Genomic DNA, 15,623 nt, shown 5'->3' on the forward strand with positions numbered 1-15,623 from the left:
GGGGGCGGGGCTGTCGCTGCAAGGACGGTGCGCGGTGTCCGGAGCGCGCTCCGAGGAGAGCACGGAAGCTGGCGAAGGGCCAGAAAACAGGAGTTGGGGAATGACTGAGAAAACTGGGGCTGTTTGGTCTGGAGGAGGGGAGACTGAAGGGAGACCTCGTTGCTCTACAATTGTCTGAAAGGAGGCTGCAGCGAGGAGGGAATCGGTGACACCACGAGTGAGCATAGAATCACTCAGGTTGGAAAAGATCTTAAAGATCATCGAGTTCAAAGTGATAAATGATAGTATGTAAGGAAACAGCCTCAAATTGTGCTGAGGAGGTTTAGACTGGATGTTGGGAAGGATGTATTCATAGGAAGAGCTGTCACGGATTGGAACGGGCCTTCTAGGGAAGTAGTGGAGCCCCCCTCCCTGGAGATATTTAAGAACCGCGAGGATGTGGCACTGAGGGATGTGGCGTAGTGCCAGGTTGATGATTGGAGCTTCACGATCTTAAGGATTCTGTGATTCTTGTCTGCCAAGCCAGGCAGTCATACAGGAAGGGTCCTCTGTGCTGATGTTGCACGTGTGTGTCTAAAGCATAACTTTTCCAGCCTAAGCATCTCTTGCAGAACTTTGAGGCAGCAGTGAGAGAGAACGTTACCATTAATGGGCAGCTCTGGGCAGAGACATCAGCTGACTCCGAACCAAACAGTATGTATGGTCTTTCATTCATTTTACATGTGTTTGTATATTTGGTTTTCTTTTAGACGTGGTATTTTTAATTGGGCACTTGTTCCTCTAGTAGCTGTGGCAACAATGACACTCATGAAGCAGATGAGGTGAAACTCAAGCTTGGCTGCATCTGTATAAAAAACTGAAGTACTGCACAGCAGGAACATGGTTCTTGCAGAGCACTGTTTGTAAGGGAAAAGCAACTAAAAGGTACAGCAAAAATTATCCATGACAGAACAAAAGAGAAGACAGCTTTATTAGAAGGAGCACTGTTCTGGTTGATGTCTATAGCAAGGTGCTTACAGACAGGCACAGTTTTAGCTATCACTATTGTGGCACCTAAATAACTTAAAAGGATCTGTTCTTTACTGGAGAAAAGTAGTTTAGAAACACCCACAACATCTGATATTGACATGGGAAAAAAAGTAAGGTTTAACTAATTTTAATGTCAGCTGTCTTGCTAGAAAGTCTGCAGAAAGCTTTTAGAAAGTTGCTATTTCAAAACATAATTTCTAATTCAGGTTGGGAAAGAGCATGTTCCACTTCAATAACTTTTCTCATAGGAGTAAAGGGAGTATACAAATTCTGATGGACCAGGGCCTGCTGATCTATTTTTAAAACTAGAATCAAGCAGTAGGATGGATCCAAGTATGGAGGCTTCAGCTCTACTCTGGGCAGTTACTGGTTGATTGTTCAGATGGTGCAGTTTTCTTCCTTGTGGCTACTGGAATTTCCTTTACTGCATCATATCTGTTGCCTCTTGTCCTTAAGCTGCACACCTTTGAGAAGAGCTCTAGACCTCTCTAGAAGACCTCTCTAGAAAACCTCTCTAGAACCACCCTTTAACTAGACAAGGATAACAGATTTCTCCTGTAGCTTTCTTTATGCTGAACAAATTCCTGTATGCTTCTACATCATGTACTCTAGATGCCAAGCCTCTTGGTGTTCTGCCGTTATCCAAGCAAAGATGAAATAGTCTACATAGGTGGAAATGCTGGCTGGATTATTGAGCTCAGAGGGTTACACTGAGGGTTACAATGGCTCGTTCTTCTACCTCAAGGTTGATTAGAAGCAGAAATCCTTCTGGGACCTGGTAGGTTTAAAGACTTTTTCTGTGACATGAAGAAGACAGAATGTGCCTTTATCCAATTTGTAGCTGGCATCAACTAGAGTGGGATACACTGAATGAAACCTGTCCCTGAGGATATTCAGGGGAACATAAACAGGGTGGAGAAATGCATCTGTGGGAGTCTCGTGAAACTCGACAAGGACAAACAGCAAAACCCAAAACTTGGGAAGAGATAACCTCCTGTGGGGGTACAGGATGAAAAGTACCTAGGGGGTCCAGGTGAGCAAACAGTGAGCCACTATGGCATACTGCTTCAACAGAAGTCTCGTCAGCAGGTCCAGATAAATGATTATTTGGAACCACAAAATAATTTGGGTCAGAAGGGAACATAAGACTCTCTAGTTCCAACTCCCCTGGCCTGGGCCCAGACACCTCCCACTAGACCTCACTGTGAGCAAGAGGCTTCAGTCAGAAGAGACCTAAGTACCCTTGCAGGCTGATTTTGTGTGGGTGACAGTGGCCAACAGCTCATCTCTATCAAGAGACCAAATAGTATGTCTGTTGCTACCATTAAATGTACAAAGTAAGTGCTTATTATTGCTATGTAATCATATATTTAGAGGTAATATATACAGTATAATTATTGCCTTTTTAATAATAACAATGAAGATCCTTGGTAATCTGGTGTCCAAAGATGATTTCTGTACAAAATGTTTGCTTGCCTATGTTAGTGATAGATTTTCTTTGCCTGTGACTTGATTTTTGCAGTTCTGTGAAGCCAAAAACACAGATATATTGAGTTGGCAATGTAGTAATGGCACCCTCGTTTTTGTCTGGAAGCTTCTGGAGCTGTAGATGGAGATCTAGAATGCCAAAGCTCCCATACACTTTTTAATGGTAGATCTAAAAAAATAAAGAATCCCACCAACTCTCAAAGCTTGTTTTTGTTCTTAACTTTCAGAGGTTGATCATCACCTGATTCTGCACAGCTTGACCAAGAGAGGGTGCTCAAAATCCAGTTGTTACCACTAGATTGACAATAATGCATGGCTTGCAAGCTGTGTTCAACATTACTGGAAACTGTGAATGTAAATTCTAAGAAAATTTCAAAATTAAATGTAAAAATTATAAAGCAAGACCACTGTTGGGTTTTTAAGCCTCCATTGATGGAAAAAAGAAATATAGGTGTGCAAATGAAAGAATATAGAATTATGCGCTCTTAGTTATGCAAGGTTAGAGTATAACACTGAGCTGTTAATTTTGTTTTCTTCCATAAGTCATAATTTTTATGGTCTGTAATGATGGCTTGCGACATCAGGACAGTGCAGGCATTTATTTGTCCAAATGCTGAAAACACTTATAAAACTGTATTAAACTTTAAAAATTGTCAGGTTTAACTGCAGTCTTGGAGAAGCTGAGTACTTGTAGTACAGTAACAGAAGTCAAAATACTTCAGTCATGTTCTACACATTTAACCTAATCTTGATTGGAAAAGAAGGCTGTGAAAGTTGGCTCCTATCAGATGCAGTCTTTGGCATCAAAGTTTGAAAGCAGACTTAATTTTGCTTTTCTGTCTCCCCATGAGGTGCATACTGAATATTTCTGGGAACAAAGTTTCGTTAAGGTGGTAGTACATGTTATCAAAAATGTATGGATTGATTTAATGATTAAAATATATATCTGTGTTCTATGTGATACAAAGTCAGTTAGCCTTCAGATTACTGCTTGGACAGCTGCATCTTGTTCAATGCTTGTAAATTACACAAAATTAAACACATCAAATCACTTTTTCTTGCAACAGCTTGCATTGTTTCCTTCAGTTGAAAAACAAGTTAGCTAAAAGGTAACCACTTCTTTGTGAGACTTTTGTCTTGGATTCAGAATGCTTAGAGCACTGGGGATTTTTTCCCCACTGGGAGATCCAGGACAGATGTATTTATCTTCGTTGAGAATCAGAGAATTGTTCAGGTTGCAAAGAAAAGAAACATTGTAGTTAGGAGCAATAACTTTGTTGCATGCTTGCCATGCTTAGGTGCCAACATCAAAATTCTTGAAGATCAGCTTGATGAACTGATAGTAGAGACAGCAACAAAACGAAAGCAGTGGCCTAAGAAGATACTGGTGCATGCTATCCAGACCATGAAAGCAGAGCAAGAGATGTTGGTGAGTAACACAGATGTTCAGAAAAGCTTTGCTTATAGTTGCTGATGTGTGTAATTTGAAGGAACAACTCATCAAATGTTGACCTTTAAGTTTCTTCCCACAGTTGCATTTGATTTTGTCATATAATGAAATTTTTTCCTTGCGTGAATTTGCATTAATTTGTTCTCCAGTAAAATAAGGGTTATTGCAAACTGCTGTGACTACGAATGAATTGGGCCTGTGTTACAGTTCAGCAAATTACTGAGGCACATTTTTCCCACATGATGATTTGTGCTTTACAAGTCACTTTTACCCCTATTTATCTTGTAAAATTCGGGTTTCTAAAGTTCTTATCTGAAGGCTAGTTGAAGTACTAAGTGTTATAATACATGCAGGCATATATATTACTGCATGCAGTATTTGGCTTTTTAAAAGATGTCTGTGTTTTTCCCACGTACTTCTGTTGAATCAGTAACTACTCTGAGTACTTTCACTAAAGAAAGAAAAAAGGTAGTGTGGATTATGAATAGGTTCATCAATTTCATTTTTTTGACACTGAGTGTAAAGTAATCATTGGCATTGGGCAGCCCAGTCATGTTCCTAGTTGCTAAGTTTCTTTTCTGCAGTTACATTAGGACTCCTTTTTGCTTACTTGCAGGTTAGGTAGACGTCAGTTTTCTTTCTTTTATTCACTTTGCTACCCTAAAGAGCTGTGAACTTCTCCCCATCTCCTGAAGTATGTTTTTTAAGTGTCCAACTTTTGAATATATTCTTAAACCATCTTGGTTTTCTGGCAGGTAATGGCTTAATAATAAGTGCTTTATTATATGATATTGGAGTAAAAAAAACATCTGAATCTTCAGGAGTAAAAGACAGGGGTATCTGGACGATGGTACATTGTTTGAGCCATTTCTGTGTGAGCGAGTTTGTGAACAGGTGAAGAAATAAGAAGAGAACTAGGGAAAGTGTTCTCCCTTTCTGAATGGGACTGATGACAGAGCAGATGGAAAAGGCTAAGAAATTTAGTCCCTTCTTTTGCCTTTGTCTTTCCTGGTAAGATTTGCCTTCAGGAACCATACGCTCCCAAGACCTGCGGGAAACAGTCAAACAAGGAAAATGTAACTTGAGGGAAAGGTAAAAGAGTGTCAAGTTAGGGACATTTAAAGAAACAGGGTATGCACTGAGTCTGTGAGTCTTGATGGATGTGCCCACAAGTGATGTCATTGCAAAGGATAACTATATAATGAGGTAGATTACAAACTGACCAAAATGCAGACCTCAGGAGTTGTGATCAGCAGTATGAAGTCTACCTGGAGGCAAATGTACCCCAGAGGCTGGTACTGGGACCAGTACTGCTTAACATTTTCATCAGTGACCTGTATGATAGGACAGAGTGTACCCTCAGTAAGTTTGAGAGACAGCACAAAATCAGGAATGACTGATGCATTGCATGGTTGTGCCGCCATTCAGAGGGACCTGGATATGCTGGGGAAATGGGCTGACAGGAAACTTATGAATTTCGGCAAAAGATAATGCTGGGAGGAGAAATAACCACATGCACCAGGCCAGGCTTCCCAAAGCTGGAAAGCAGCTTCGCCGAACAGGCCCTGACTGACAAGCTGACCGTGAGCCAGAAACGCACCCTTGTGGCAACGGAGGCCAACAGCCTCTTGAACTGCGTTAGGAAGAGCGCTACCAGCAGGCTGAGGGTGTGATTCTTTCACTCTTCTCAGCCCTGAGGAGACGCATCAGAAGTAATGTGTCCAGCTCTGGGCTTCTCAGTGTGAGGAAGATGTGCACAAATTGGAGCAAGTCCAGTGATGAGTCAATGGTGTGATGGGATTGTTCAGCCTGGAAGAGAGAAGTCTTGGGTGTATCAGCACTGTGTACAAACATTGCGTGCAATAAGAGAGAAGCAGTGTGACCCACGCTCATCTCAGTGTTCGGACAGGGCTCTCAGACATAGGGTTTGAATTTTGGGTGGTCCTGTGTGGAGCCAGGAGCTGGGCTCTGTGATCCATGTGGATCCCTTCCAACTCAGGATACTCTGCGATTCTGTGAAAACTTGGTATTGCATAACACCAAGATTTAACAAGACCTTTTGATCCTGTGGAAAAGGAGAGCTATGTTCCACCCAAAATCCTAAAGAAGATGACTTACTTAGGATGCTTCTCAGACTCCTTTATTCTGCAGCTGACCTTCTTCTGTTTTTGTGAGTGGTTCCTTAGGAGTCAGAGCTGTTCTTTTTCCTCGGTTGTTCAGCAGATGGTAATGGTTTTTCCAGAACATATGGATTTTAATTTAAAAATTCTCATGCTTTAATAATTAGAATTCCATAAACTAAAGAAGATTCTGGAGACTTGTTCTCAGTGAACTTATGTTAATCAGAACATTCTTTCTAGTAGTTGAGTATCTATAAACTAAACATCTAATACACTCTATCTAAATAATTCCACCACCATCTCCTATTAGCCTTTCTCCGTTACTCTAGCAGTCATGTATGCATTAGATATCTGTTAAAGCAAGGGAGCGTTTCAGATCTTTTCTGTTTTGAATTTGCAGAAGCTCTACCAGCCTGTCGTAACGCCAGAAGAGATTAAATCACAGCCTTCTCAAGGTAATGATTTCTCAGGGGAGGGCAGCAGTACCGAGGGAACACTGCCTTCCTTACCGCCTAGCATCAAACGTTTAAGAAGTTTTATTTCTTTAAATTTATTTAGCTTTATTGACTAACTAAATTAGCTAAAATAGCTGGAAGTTCGTTATAATTGAAGTATTAATTGCTGCATTAGCTTATTAATCTGTATGCATTTCTCTTGTTCTGAATGCTCTCTGCTGTTATATGCTGTGCTTAAAGGCAGAAGATGCCACTATGAGGGCACCGAGAAGAAAATGTCAAATATCCACTTTCTCTTACCTCTATTCACACTCTGTTCTCACCTCTTTTCTTCACCACTGGTTGGAGGCAAGATGCGGAACTAGATGGACCGCTGACATTATACTTTGGTCATTCTTGTGTTCCTTCCTATATAGATACTAGAAATGCTTCAGTCTCTCTTCCTAATCAGGTGGCTTCCTCGGGGAAATGAAAGCTGTCCTGTGGTACTCACTGCTGATAGGGTTGACTCTCCTCATTTTTAAAGCATGTATTTAATTTTTATTCTGCTTATGTAAAACTGTGAAAGGTGTCATAAGTTTGCTGCAAGCTTTTAAAAGATTATTCCTTGTTCTGAGGCATTTGTATAAGGTGATGTGTATTTTGCAATAGTAGAATAGGAGGTGCTTTTTCTGTAGCTGGCCTGAAGAAATGCCTTGCCTGTTTTTACATACTGAAAAATGACAGAATTTATGTAGGTTGCTCCATAAGTAATGCCTCATATTTGTTTCCATGCAAATTATAACAGATATAAAGAGCACATTAACTCTGTTTGATAGAGCAAATTCTTAGCTACAAAACAGTATTTTTCAACAGTCACCACTGTTAGCTATGCATTTTAGCCAGTGATGAACAAGAGCCTGAATGTGCACTGGTAAAAATCTGCACCCATGGAAGTAACCCACTGTTTCACAGCTACTATGACAGTGTCATTGCTAGGAAAATGTTGCCCATGCAGTCCATCTTTCATTGGCCTAAACAGACGGAAGTCAGAAGGCACCAAATCTGAACTATATGGTGTGTGTGGTAGGACAGTCCAGCTAAGACTGGCATTGTGCTCCATGGCTTCCAGACTGATATAGGGCCTGGTTTTATTGTGTTGCAAGAGAAAGGTTGCTCTCTTGCCTGGCCCGGCTCTGGAAGTTCAATCCTTTGGCTTAGTCAGCATCAGTATGTAGTGGTCAGGATTGATGGTTTATCCGGGTTCCAGGAAATCTAGAAGGATCAGTCCTTTCCTATCTGAAAAGACAGAGCTCTTCACTTTACCCACTGAGGGCTGCGTCTTTGATGGGGAAGTCACGTGTCGCTGATCCATAGATTGATGCTTTGACTCCAGCTCACAGTGATGACATGATGTCACTGGTAATGATGTGATCCTGGAAACTGTCCCCTTCAGACTTACATTGCAAACTTGCATATGGTGTTCCTGTGTAGGCATTCATGAGATGCACTTGGTGCAGACTTTGTGATGTTCCAATGTTGCCACCATCATATCCAATGCATTGAAGCCGATATCCAGCTCCAAACACAGTTCTCCAGTTATAATCTGCCAGTTTGTGTGGATGAACTGATCTAGGCGCTCTTCATTTCATGGTGTGACGGCTGTGCATGGCTGTCTAGAACATGGCTTGTATTTCATGTAGGTGTCACCACTGCTGAAATGCACCATCCATTTCCTCACTGTGCTCACATCCACCGTCTGGTCTCCATCAACATTCAGCAAACACTGATGAATGTCAATGGATGCCACTTTCTTCTGCGTGGAGGAATTCAATGACACACCTTTGCTTGATATGCACTCCCATGTCTGATGCCATTTTGTCAGACTGCTCCTCTGCTGCCATCTGTCTCATAGCAATGACATGTAATGGGATATCGGCGGGAAGGTTCAGTCTCTACTGCCATACCACCAACATCTGCCTCTGACATCGCGGGCCAACATCATAAAATAGGAGACATTACTTTTGGAGCAGTCTTCATACCAGTGCTGTTTTAAGTGGACAAACATGGTGAGAGAACTCTATGGATTACTTCGCATGCTGTAAAGCTGGTGTAACAAGCAGAGGTGTTAAATTAAGTTTGAGAAGCAAGGCTCAGGCTTCCAGCTCTTACTCTGCTGATCTGGCTTCATTCTAGGCATCATTTCCTCTTTGTAGACAGGAGATGTTGCTTCCAAAAGTGCCAGCCTGTGCAGCCTGTGCAGCTAACAGGAGCAGCAAAGAGTGTCACTTCATGTCTGCATTTCTTTTGGTTTCTAGTGTGTAATTCTATGCTCTTCTCATATGAATTAAGTACTCACAAGCTAGTAAGAGCTTGCATTTCGGTCTTACCTTTTCACGTTAGGTAGCAGAAAAGCCTCAGTCAAGACAGCATAGAGTTTGTGCTGAATATTAGTATTATGTAGTATTTGGGAAGTTTATGTATCCCAGTTTAGCAAGTACAGCGGCCAGAAACAAAAAATGTTTAGATTACTCAATACCTTTCATTTCCTCTTTTCATTTCCCTATGTTTTGGAAAGCCTTGAACACTGAGGAATATACTGCTGTCCATGTAAAGCTGAACTCATGCAGGCAAATTTCATTTAAATGTGTGACAGTCTTTCTGTATAACTGGAATAATCACTGGAATTATTTTTACTTAACTCCTTCCTTACAACTTCACAGCCTTCTAATCTGCATATTCTACTGTAAGAATTCCTTTTTATGGACATGTTCTTTTAGAGAATGTCCATCGTAGACATCTGTGTTGCATTCGAGGAGGCTGCTACTTGAATATTTTTTCTTCCAAATTCTGAATTTTTAGCATCCATATCCATATATGGACTGTTTCCTAAGCCAAGTTTGATAAGCACTGTTGACACACAGCACACACAATTTAACAAAACACTGTCTCTTGCTTCGTATTACGTTTCAGCAGGTCACTGTCACCCTGCACTAGAATGCAGTGATTGACTTAAATTATCTTCAGTAGCATTAATTAGATTGACTTCAAAGCAGATTTGTGTTTTGCTCTGAACTGGTTTAGGACTGAGTGCACCATCTGATGTGGTGCTCTTCTGCAGGCACTGGTGACACCCTACAGACAAATACTGGTGGTAGATGAGACAACTTAGTTCCCAGACACACACTTACTTAGCTGCTGATTTTAAGTTTTTCTTGATGGCATAGTGCCTCAAGCAGGATAATGGCAGAGAGCATGCAAAATAATATATAACAACTTTAAAACTTTATAATAACTTTATAATAACTTTAAAACCTTAACTCCTGTCTGCCTCAGTCTTCCTGAAAGCTTCTTTTTCTTGCTTTTGTTGTTAACCCAACAGAATTAGTGCCTTGGTTCTTTTTTATTCCTGCTTGGAAGGCTGAGTTGTTGCTATCAGGCTGAAGTTGTAATAGTGAGGATTTTCCTCCTCCATTAAATTATTTTCCTTCATGTAATTTTCTCCACAGTTATGTTTATCCTTTGAAATTTTTTTCTACAATGTAATATGATTTTGAAAGATTGAAAAACAGATCTATTTATTTTTAACCTCCTCCTTTATACACGTACTGTCTCTGTGTCTCATGTTTTAGACAAGCTGTAGGATTTCTAGCAAAGAACTCTGTGGCTTGCAACAGTTGAGACCTCTATGCACTACTGCACTTTGTATGATTAGAAGTAATAAGAGTAAGATGAAGCACATCAGCTGTCATCACCAACACTAATTAAAGGGATATGTTGTACGTTTAATTTTACAGAGGGACTCCACTGCTTTTCATGCCCAGTGTTAAGAAGTCAGTAGCAAGTATCAGGGAAGGAGGGGAGGAGTTACATATCAGAAGCTTATTGGAGCTTTATGTTTTTCTTAGATGCTTACATCTCAGATCTGAAGCAGGTGACAGAAATGGCATCCGAGCAGATTGGTGAGGCAATGAAGGTGAGATCTATGTGTGCTCCAAGGGGGTTTTTTTGTTTCATTTTGTTGTTTTGATAATGTCATGAAATGAGGGTTGTAATTTATCTTGGTTGTAGATTTGTACAAAAAAGCCTGTGTGTACTATTGAAGCAAGCACATATTTAGGTTTGTATTACTGAAGTTACATCTGTGAAGAATTCTCCCTCAGTTTTAGTAGGAAGGAAGAATACCCTCTGACTTTAGGAAGCATTTCTTACAGAGATTTTAAAATCTGCAGCATCTGAAAAATATCTTCTGAAGATCATCTCTGCAGACACTGAAGCTTTTGTGCCCCTCAGAATCTAATTAACATATCTCCCTCATTGTAACCATTGCTTTTCCCATGTAACTTGAGATACTTGATTTGTTTTTGCAGTCTCTCCCAGCCCTAATCGAAAGAGCAGAAGGTTTTTCCCAAGCATTAACTTGGCAACCAATCTTGGAACTCTGCAAGCTGCGTCAAGAAGTCTTCACTGGTTGTAATGCAAAGGAGGAAAATAGTGTCCAAAACTTTGTATCACCAGCAGAAGTCACACCAACAGATGCTGACACCACTAACAATCCTTACACTTTGTTCAAAAGAAAAAAAGCTGCAGATACACCACAGAGAAGATACTATCCACTTCGACGGAGGAAAATTACCCTCAGTATGTAGATTTCTCATTTAGAATTTCAAGATTGGAGATTCAGAAATATTCTTGTTCAGTGTATTCAGTTTTAAAAAAAAAACAAACAACAGCAACCAAACTTATTCTACTCTCTAATTCAGTGCTATACAGGGGAGCTTCCTTGATTGTTTAGTCTTTTGATTCTTTGAAGTATTTCTCTTCTCACTGTTAAACTGGTGGTATTATGAAAGCCCATATGTACCAGTCACTGCTGATACCCAGCAAATATGTTTACTGATTAACTCTCTTCTTTGCCCATTTATTACAGTATTTATTACCCTCAGCCTTCATGCTTCTCAGAGCTGTGCAAACGCTTTATGTGTGTGGGCACTCCTTTGGTAAACTAGTAAGTGCTCATATACAGCAGGCACATCTCTGAAGATGTTGGAGATTGTCTAATTCTCCTAACCATACTTCATTTATACTGAGTTTGGATATTTAATAAATAAATTTAAAATACTTTCAGACTGGAGCATATGAAACCCACCAATTTTAGTACAGTGTTTTTAGAAAATCCATGTGCAAATCTAAAATTGATCCCTCCTGTTCCACCTCTCAGGTAATCTTCTAGATCAGCAGGGCTCATTAACAGTCATCTTGATTTGAACTTGGAATTTTAATAATTATATGCATTTCCCTGCAGAGTGCTCTTCTGCACAATGATTCGACCATCTGCATTTTACCATCTGATATTTCAGTTTGTGTAAATGATCTATGCAATCTGGGGGTTTCCTGGACAATAGATCTACACATTACAGGATCTCGACTTGGCCATGCGTTTGTGGCATTTGACTAAACTTACAAAAAAAATCTAAAACAGTAGAGATTAACAGTAAATGGGATTAAATTGAGCTAGCATTTTTTTTTTATAAGCACAGTAGTACCTAGACATTTACATGGTAGTATTAAATTAAGCATTGTGCCTTAGCCACTGAAAACTTTTTCCAGCTTATGACTGCATACGCTTACAGTAAGTACTCGTGTCTAACCAATATGTCATGTATTCCCTCCCGCAGTACGTAGAGGATGATTTGGAAGCTTTGCTAATGGAATGTAGTGTAGTGAGAAGGCAGGTGCAGCTTGATGTCTAGAGACTGCCAGTTTTCAAGGAAACGTGTGACAGATTGTATGTTGTGAAGGTGAGCACCTGTACTAAGGCTCTGTATATTTAATCGTATGTAAATATCTCCTATCACTTTTGTATATACAAACTTCTGTTTTTATACAAAGTAAATTAAATCAACTAAGAAAGATCAAAGATCTGGATAGTGTCTGTCTTAGTCCTGCAATACATGTTGACTGAACAGTTAGTGTATTAGTGCTTTAGAAGACATCTGTGTTAAATTTTGGCTGGAGTAACTGAAGTAGTTCCATTTACTGCCTTTGAACTTACGACTGCTATTAATCACAAGGCTACAAAGCCTCTAACATAAGAGAGGACAGGATGTGAGAGGGACTGGAATTGCAAAGCTGTGGAACGTGTGACCGGGATGGTTTTTCACACAGTGAATTCTGATTTGTTTGAGTGTGTGTGTGTTCTGGTTGAAAATCCCCACTGTTGCACAAATGCATACATCTTCACCAAGCACTGCAGGATTTTGCATGTCTACTATTAAAGTATTTAAATATTTTCATGTTAATAGAAATAGGTATAACTCTTTCAAGAGGTCCCATCTAAAATGACCAACATAAGACAAATGTCTTAGGAAATAAGGAGAGCGAGCCGTGTGGATTAAGGGCTAGTAAGTGAATTAATGACTTCATCCTACGGTGCCTGTTAGAGGTTAGAGGTAAGAGATTGCAGGGCAGTCGGTCTGCAAGGGGTTTGAAAGAAGTGGGAATGGATGTCTGCTGCCTTGATCTAGGGCAGCCAGGCCTGGTTCTGTTCTGTGGCCCTCCTTTTAATCACAGCTGGGTAGAAAAAGAAAACTACATCTGGGAATGCTGCCCAAATAACTGATATAAAGAAGAATAAAACCAGTTGATGTCCAGTGCAGTGGATCAGCTATGAATTTACAAATCTTTAGGGTTGCTTTTGGCCACGCAGTAGTGGAAGATGTCAGAGGACTTCATCCTTAAATGTTCATCTGCTTTCCCAACGATTATTAAAAATTTCTACAGCAATTGATATTTCCAACTAGCAGAGTCTGCAATCCGTGTTTCCACTAACAGAAATACATAAAATACTCCTCTTCTTCTCCCCACCTACCCTTCCCCTTCCGCTAGCCTTTTGTCCTTCAGTTAACTTCATAGAAATCAGCAGTGTTGTGCAAGAAGACTGTCTATTCAGGTTTCCACTGAAATGTCACAACATCCAAGCGTTTTATTTTTAACTTGGGGTGAATTGGTATTGCATCAAGAAACGTCTGGTCATTTTTCTTTATATAGCCTTTGGATTTTGTAAGGCAGCTCAATGGTGAAGGATGCTTGGGAATATTTGGAAACTTAGTTTGAATTTTGTAGTTATTTTGGGTGAGATTAAACATCTTACCATCTTTCAGGATGTGCTGCCAAAGGCATGCATGTTGCCAGGTGAGCCATCTATACCTAAGGAAATCTTACAAATCGGCATTGCATCCACACACTCCTACTGCGTGTAGTTTTTAAACAGAGGCGATGACACCCCTCTTCCAGAAATCTTCATGCAAACACCAACATCTGTTTGTTTGAAAGTTTGGGCATGTGGTGCTCTGGGACCCAGTTGTGACATATGCCACGCTTCCAGAGAGCCATGCTAAGTTCAAGTTAGAGACAGCGACTCCAGCCTGAAGGCGTGTGGGCTGCTTCAGTGCAGACAAAAGTTACTGATATACTGCGATTATAAAATGTAAGCTCAGCAGCTTAGACTGCTTTTTGGGCTCGTTTTCTCTCCTGCATAGAAATGCTCTGCCCTTACTGCTATGTTACTTGGAACTACTGTGTAGGCATTTCTACAGATGTACCAGAGATAGCTTTAATACCAAGCAGAAATTTGTTCCCACAAGCAAATTCTGATTTTTCATTTCCTTTGCCACTATGAGCACCAGCAGACTGTACCCAGGTCCAGGGGGACCTCCCTGTGACCTGTCAGTCCTTGTGGGGACCTGTAAACCTTATTTTACAAATACAGGAGGAATTCATATCAATAAATTACACGTATCAATAAATAAATTGGAAAACTTGTTGTGACTTAGCTCTGTTAGATCACCTGCTTTGCAGCTGCTTCTAGGGCACGTGTGTATGGTTCCTGTACCAGCATGAACACTTCATTTGGGATCATTTCAAAGCCCCACTTGAGGAAGGGGGCTTTTTTCTTCTCCAGACACAAATCTGCAAGCCTTCCCCATGCCAAGGGACACTGGGACCAACAGCCCCAGTGGACCCTTTGGTTCACTTGCTGAAGTGCCTTGACTCTCTGTGCATCCCGCAGCTGCACTGGATCCACCAAGTATCTTTGAAAACAGTTCTGAAGCTCAGACCTCCGTGGTCCAAGGAGCTCTGAGAAAGGTGAAGGCAGTGCAGGAGACAGAGGCAGGAGGTGCTGTGAGGCACAGCGGGGAGAAAAGTTTCCTCACAGGGCAGCCCTGGTCAGGCTTTCAGCGATGCTGACCTCAATCTGACTCCTGGACTCCAGGCAGGGTGCTTCTCCTCCCATCAGCGTGAACTGTGAACCAGATCTTCCTGGAAGGATGATCTATATTTACTCCATTTGCAGCCTGCAACTTCATTTTCACCTAAGCTGAATGACTCAGACTTCGGGTGAAACGAGAAGAATAGGGAAGTGGCCGATTTATGAAGATACCTGGGGTTGATGACCGACGGTACGGCAGCGTAGGGGCACGTTCCCTAGCATGGACGTGCGGTTATCCCCGGGAGTCGCGCGTTTGTGGTGCTATACGTGCACACGCCGTAGAAAGGATGTCGCTGGGTGTCTGCGGGGGCACACAGCAATTCACTTCCTTCAGAGCACAGGGAGAAGATACGCTTCAGTTGCGACGTAGGAAGAGTGTTTATTACAGGGATAAAAGCAGCATTGTTCGGGCTGCTAAAATGTTCCCGGCAGAGCGTTCCAACAGAGAGAGTTCTGTCCCGGCAACTGCGTTGTCTGCACTCATTGTCTTGCTTCGCCTTTACAAGAAACATGCGGCATTTCCTTATTATTTAAAGGAACCGGGCGAGTAGCGAAAGTGAAAATCGCTTTATCCCAGCCCCGATGCCTCGTCCTCACTCCAATGAACCCCGCCTTGCTCTCCTGCCCATTCTCCGAGGTCGTGCCGCTTTGGAAAGCCGATGTCGCACGTGTTCCGCGGCCAGGAGTGCGCGGGGTGAGTCAGCCGCGCACCTCTCGGGCGACTTTTGCGCGGCATCTGCGCGGGATTCGCGCAGAAGCAGCGCAAAAGCCCCTCGGAGGCAGCGCTCGGGCCACGACGGCGTTTTAACCGTCGGAGGGGCGGCAGGCGC

At 41.6% G+C, this 15,623-nt stretch overlaps 2 protein-coding genes across 2 annotated transcripts in view; both read left to right on the top strand.

Annotated features, from left to right (window-relative positions):
* The first annotated feature begins 100 nt into the window (after positions 1-100).
* On the top strand, positions 101-12,437 carry NSL1 (NSL1 component of MIS12 kinetochore complex). Its single transcript, XM_031552167.1, has 7 exons — positions 101-121; positions 199-237; positions 612-693; positions 3,816-3,946; positions 6,488-6,542; positions 10,430-10,497; positions 10,892-12,437. The coding sequence occupies exons 1-7, from the start codon at positions 101-103 to the stop codon at positions 11,168-11,170; spliced, it is 675 nt and encodes a 224-aa protein (XP_031408027.1). The 3' UTR covers positions 11,171-12,437.
* Positions 12,438-15,356: 2,919 nt separating this feature from the next.
* Positions 15,357-15,623, top strand: part of BATF3 (basic leucine zipper ATF-like transcription factor 3) — a 3,158-nt gene continuing 2,891 nt past the window's right edge. The window contains exon 1 of the mRNA XM_010706716.3: positions 15,357-15,487. Within this exon, the coding sequence (XP_010705018.1) occupies positions 15,453-15,487 (35 nt within the window). The 5' untranslated portion in view covers positions 15,357-15,452. The remainder of the gene's footprint in view (positions 15,488-15,623) is intronic.

This window comes from Meleagris gallopavo, chromosome 2 (genome assembly GCF_000146605.3).
Source record: "Meleagris gallopavo isolate NT-WF06-2002-E0010 breed Aviagen turkey brand Nicholas breeding stock chromosome 2, Turkey_5.1, whole genome shotgun sequence".
In the NCBI taxonomy this organism is placed as follows: domain Eukaryota; kingdom Metazoa; phylum Chordata; class Aves; order Galliformes; family Phasianidae; genus Meleagris; species Meleagris gallopavo.

Excerpts from the sequence above, each read along its gene's own strand:
- NSL1 (XM_031552167.1), top strand. The coding sequence starts at position 101 with ATGACTGAGAAAACTGGGGCT. Across the intron at positions 122-198 it reads TGACTGAGAAAACTGGGGCT|GGAATCGGTGACACCACGAG; the intron begins GTTTGGTCTGGA and ends TGCAGCGAGGAG. Across the intron at positions 238-611 it reads GTGAGCATAGAATCACTCAG|AACTTTGAGGCAGCAGTGAG; the intron begins GTTGGAAAAGAT and ends CATCTCTTGCAG.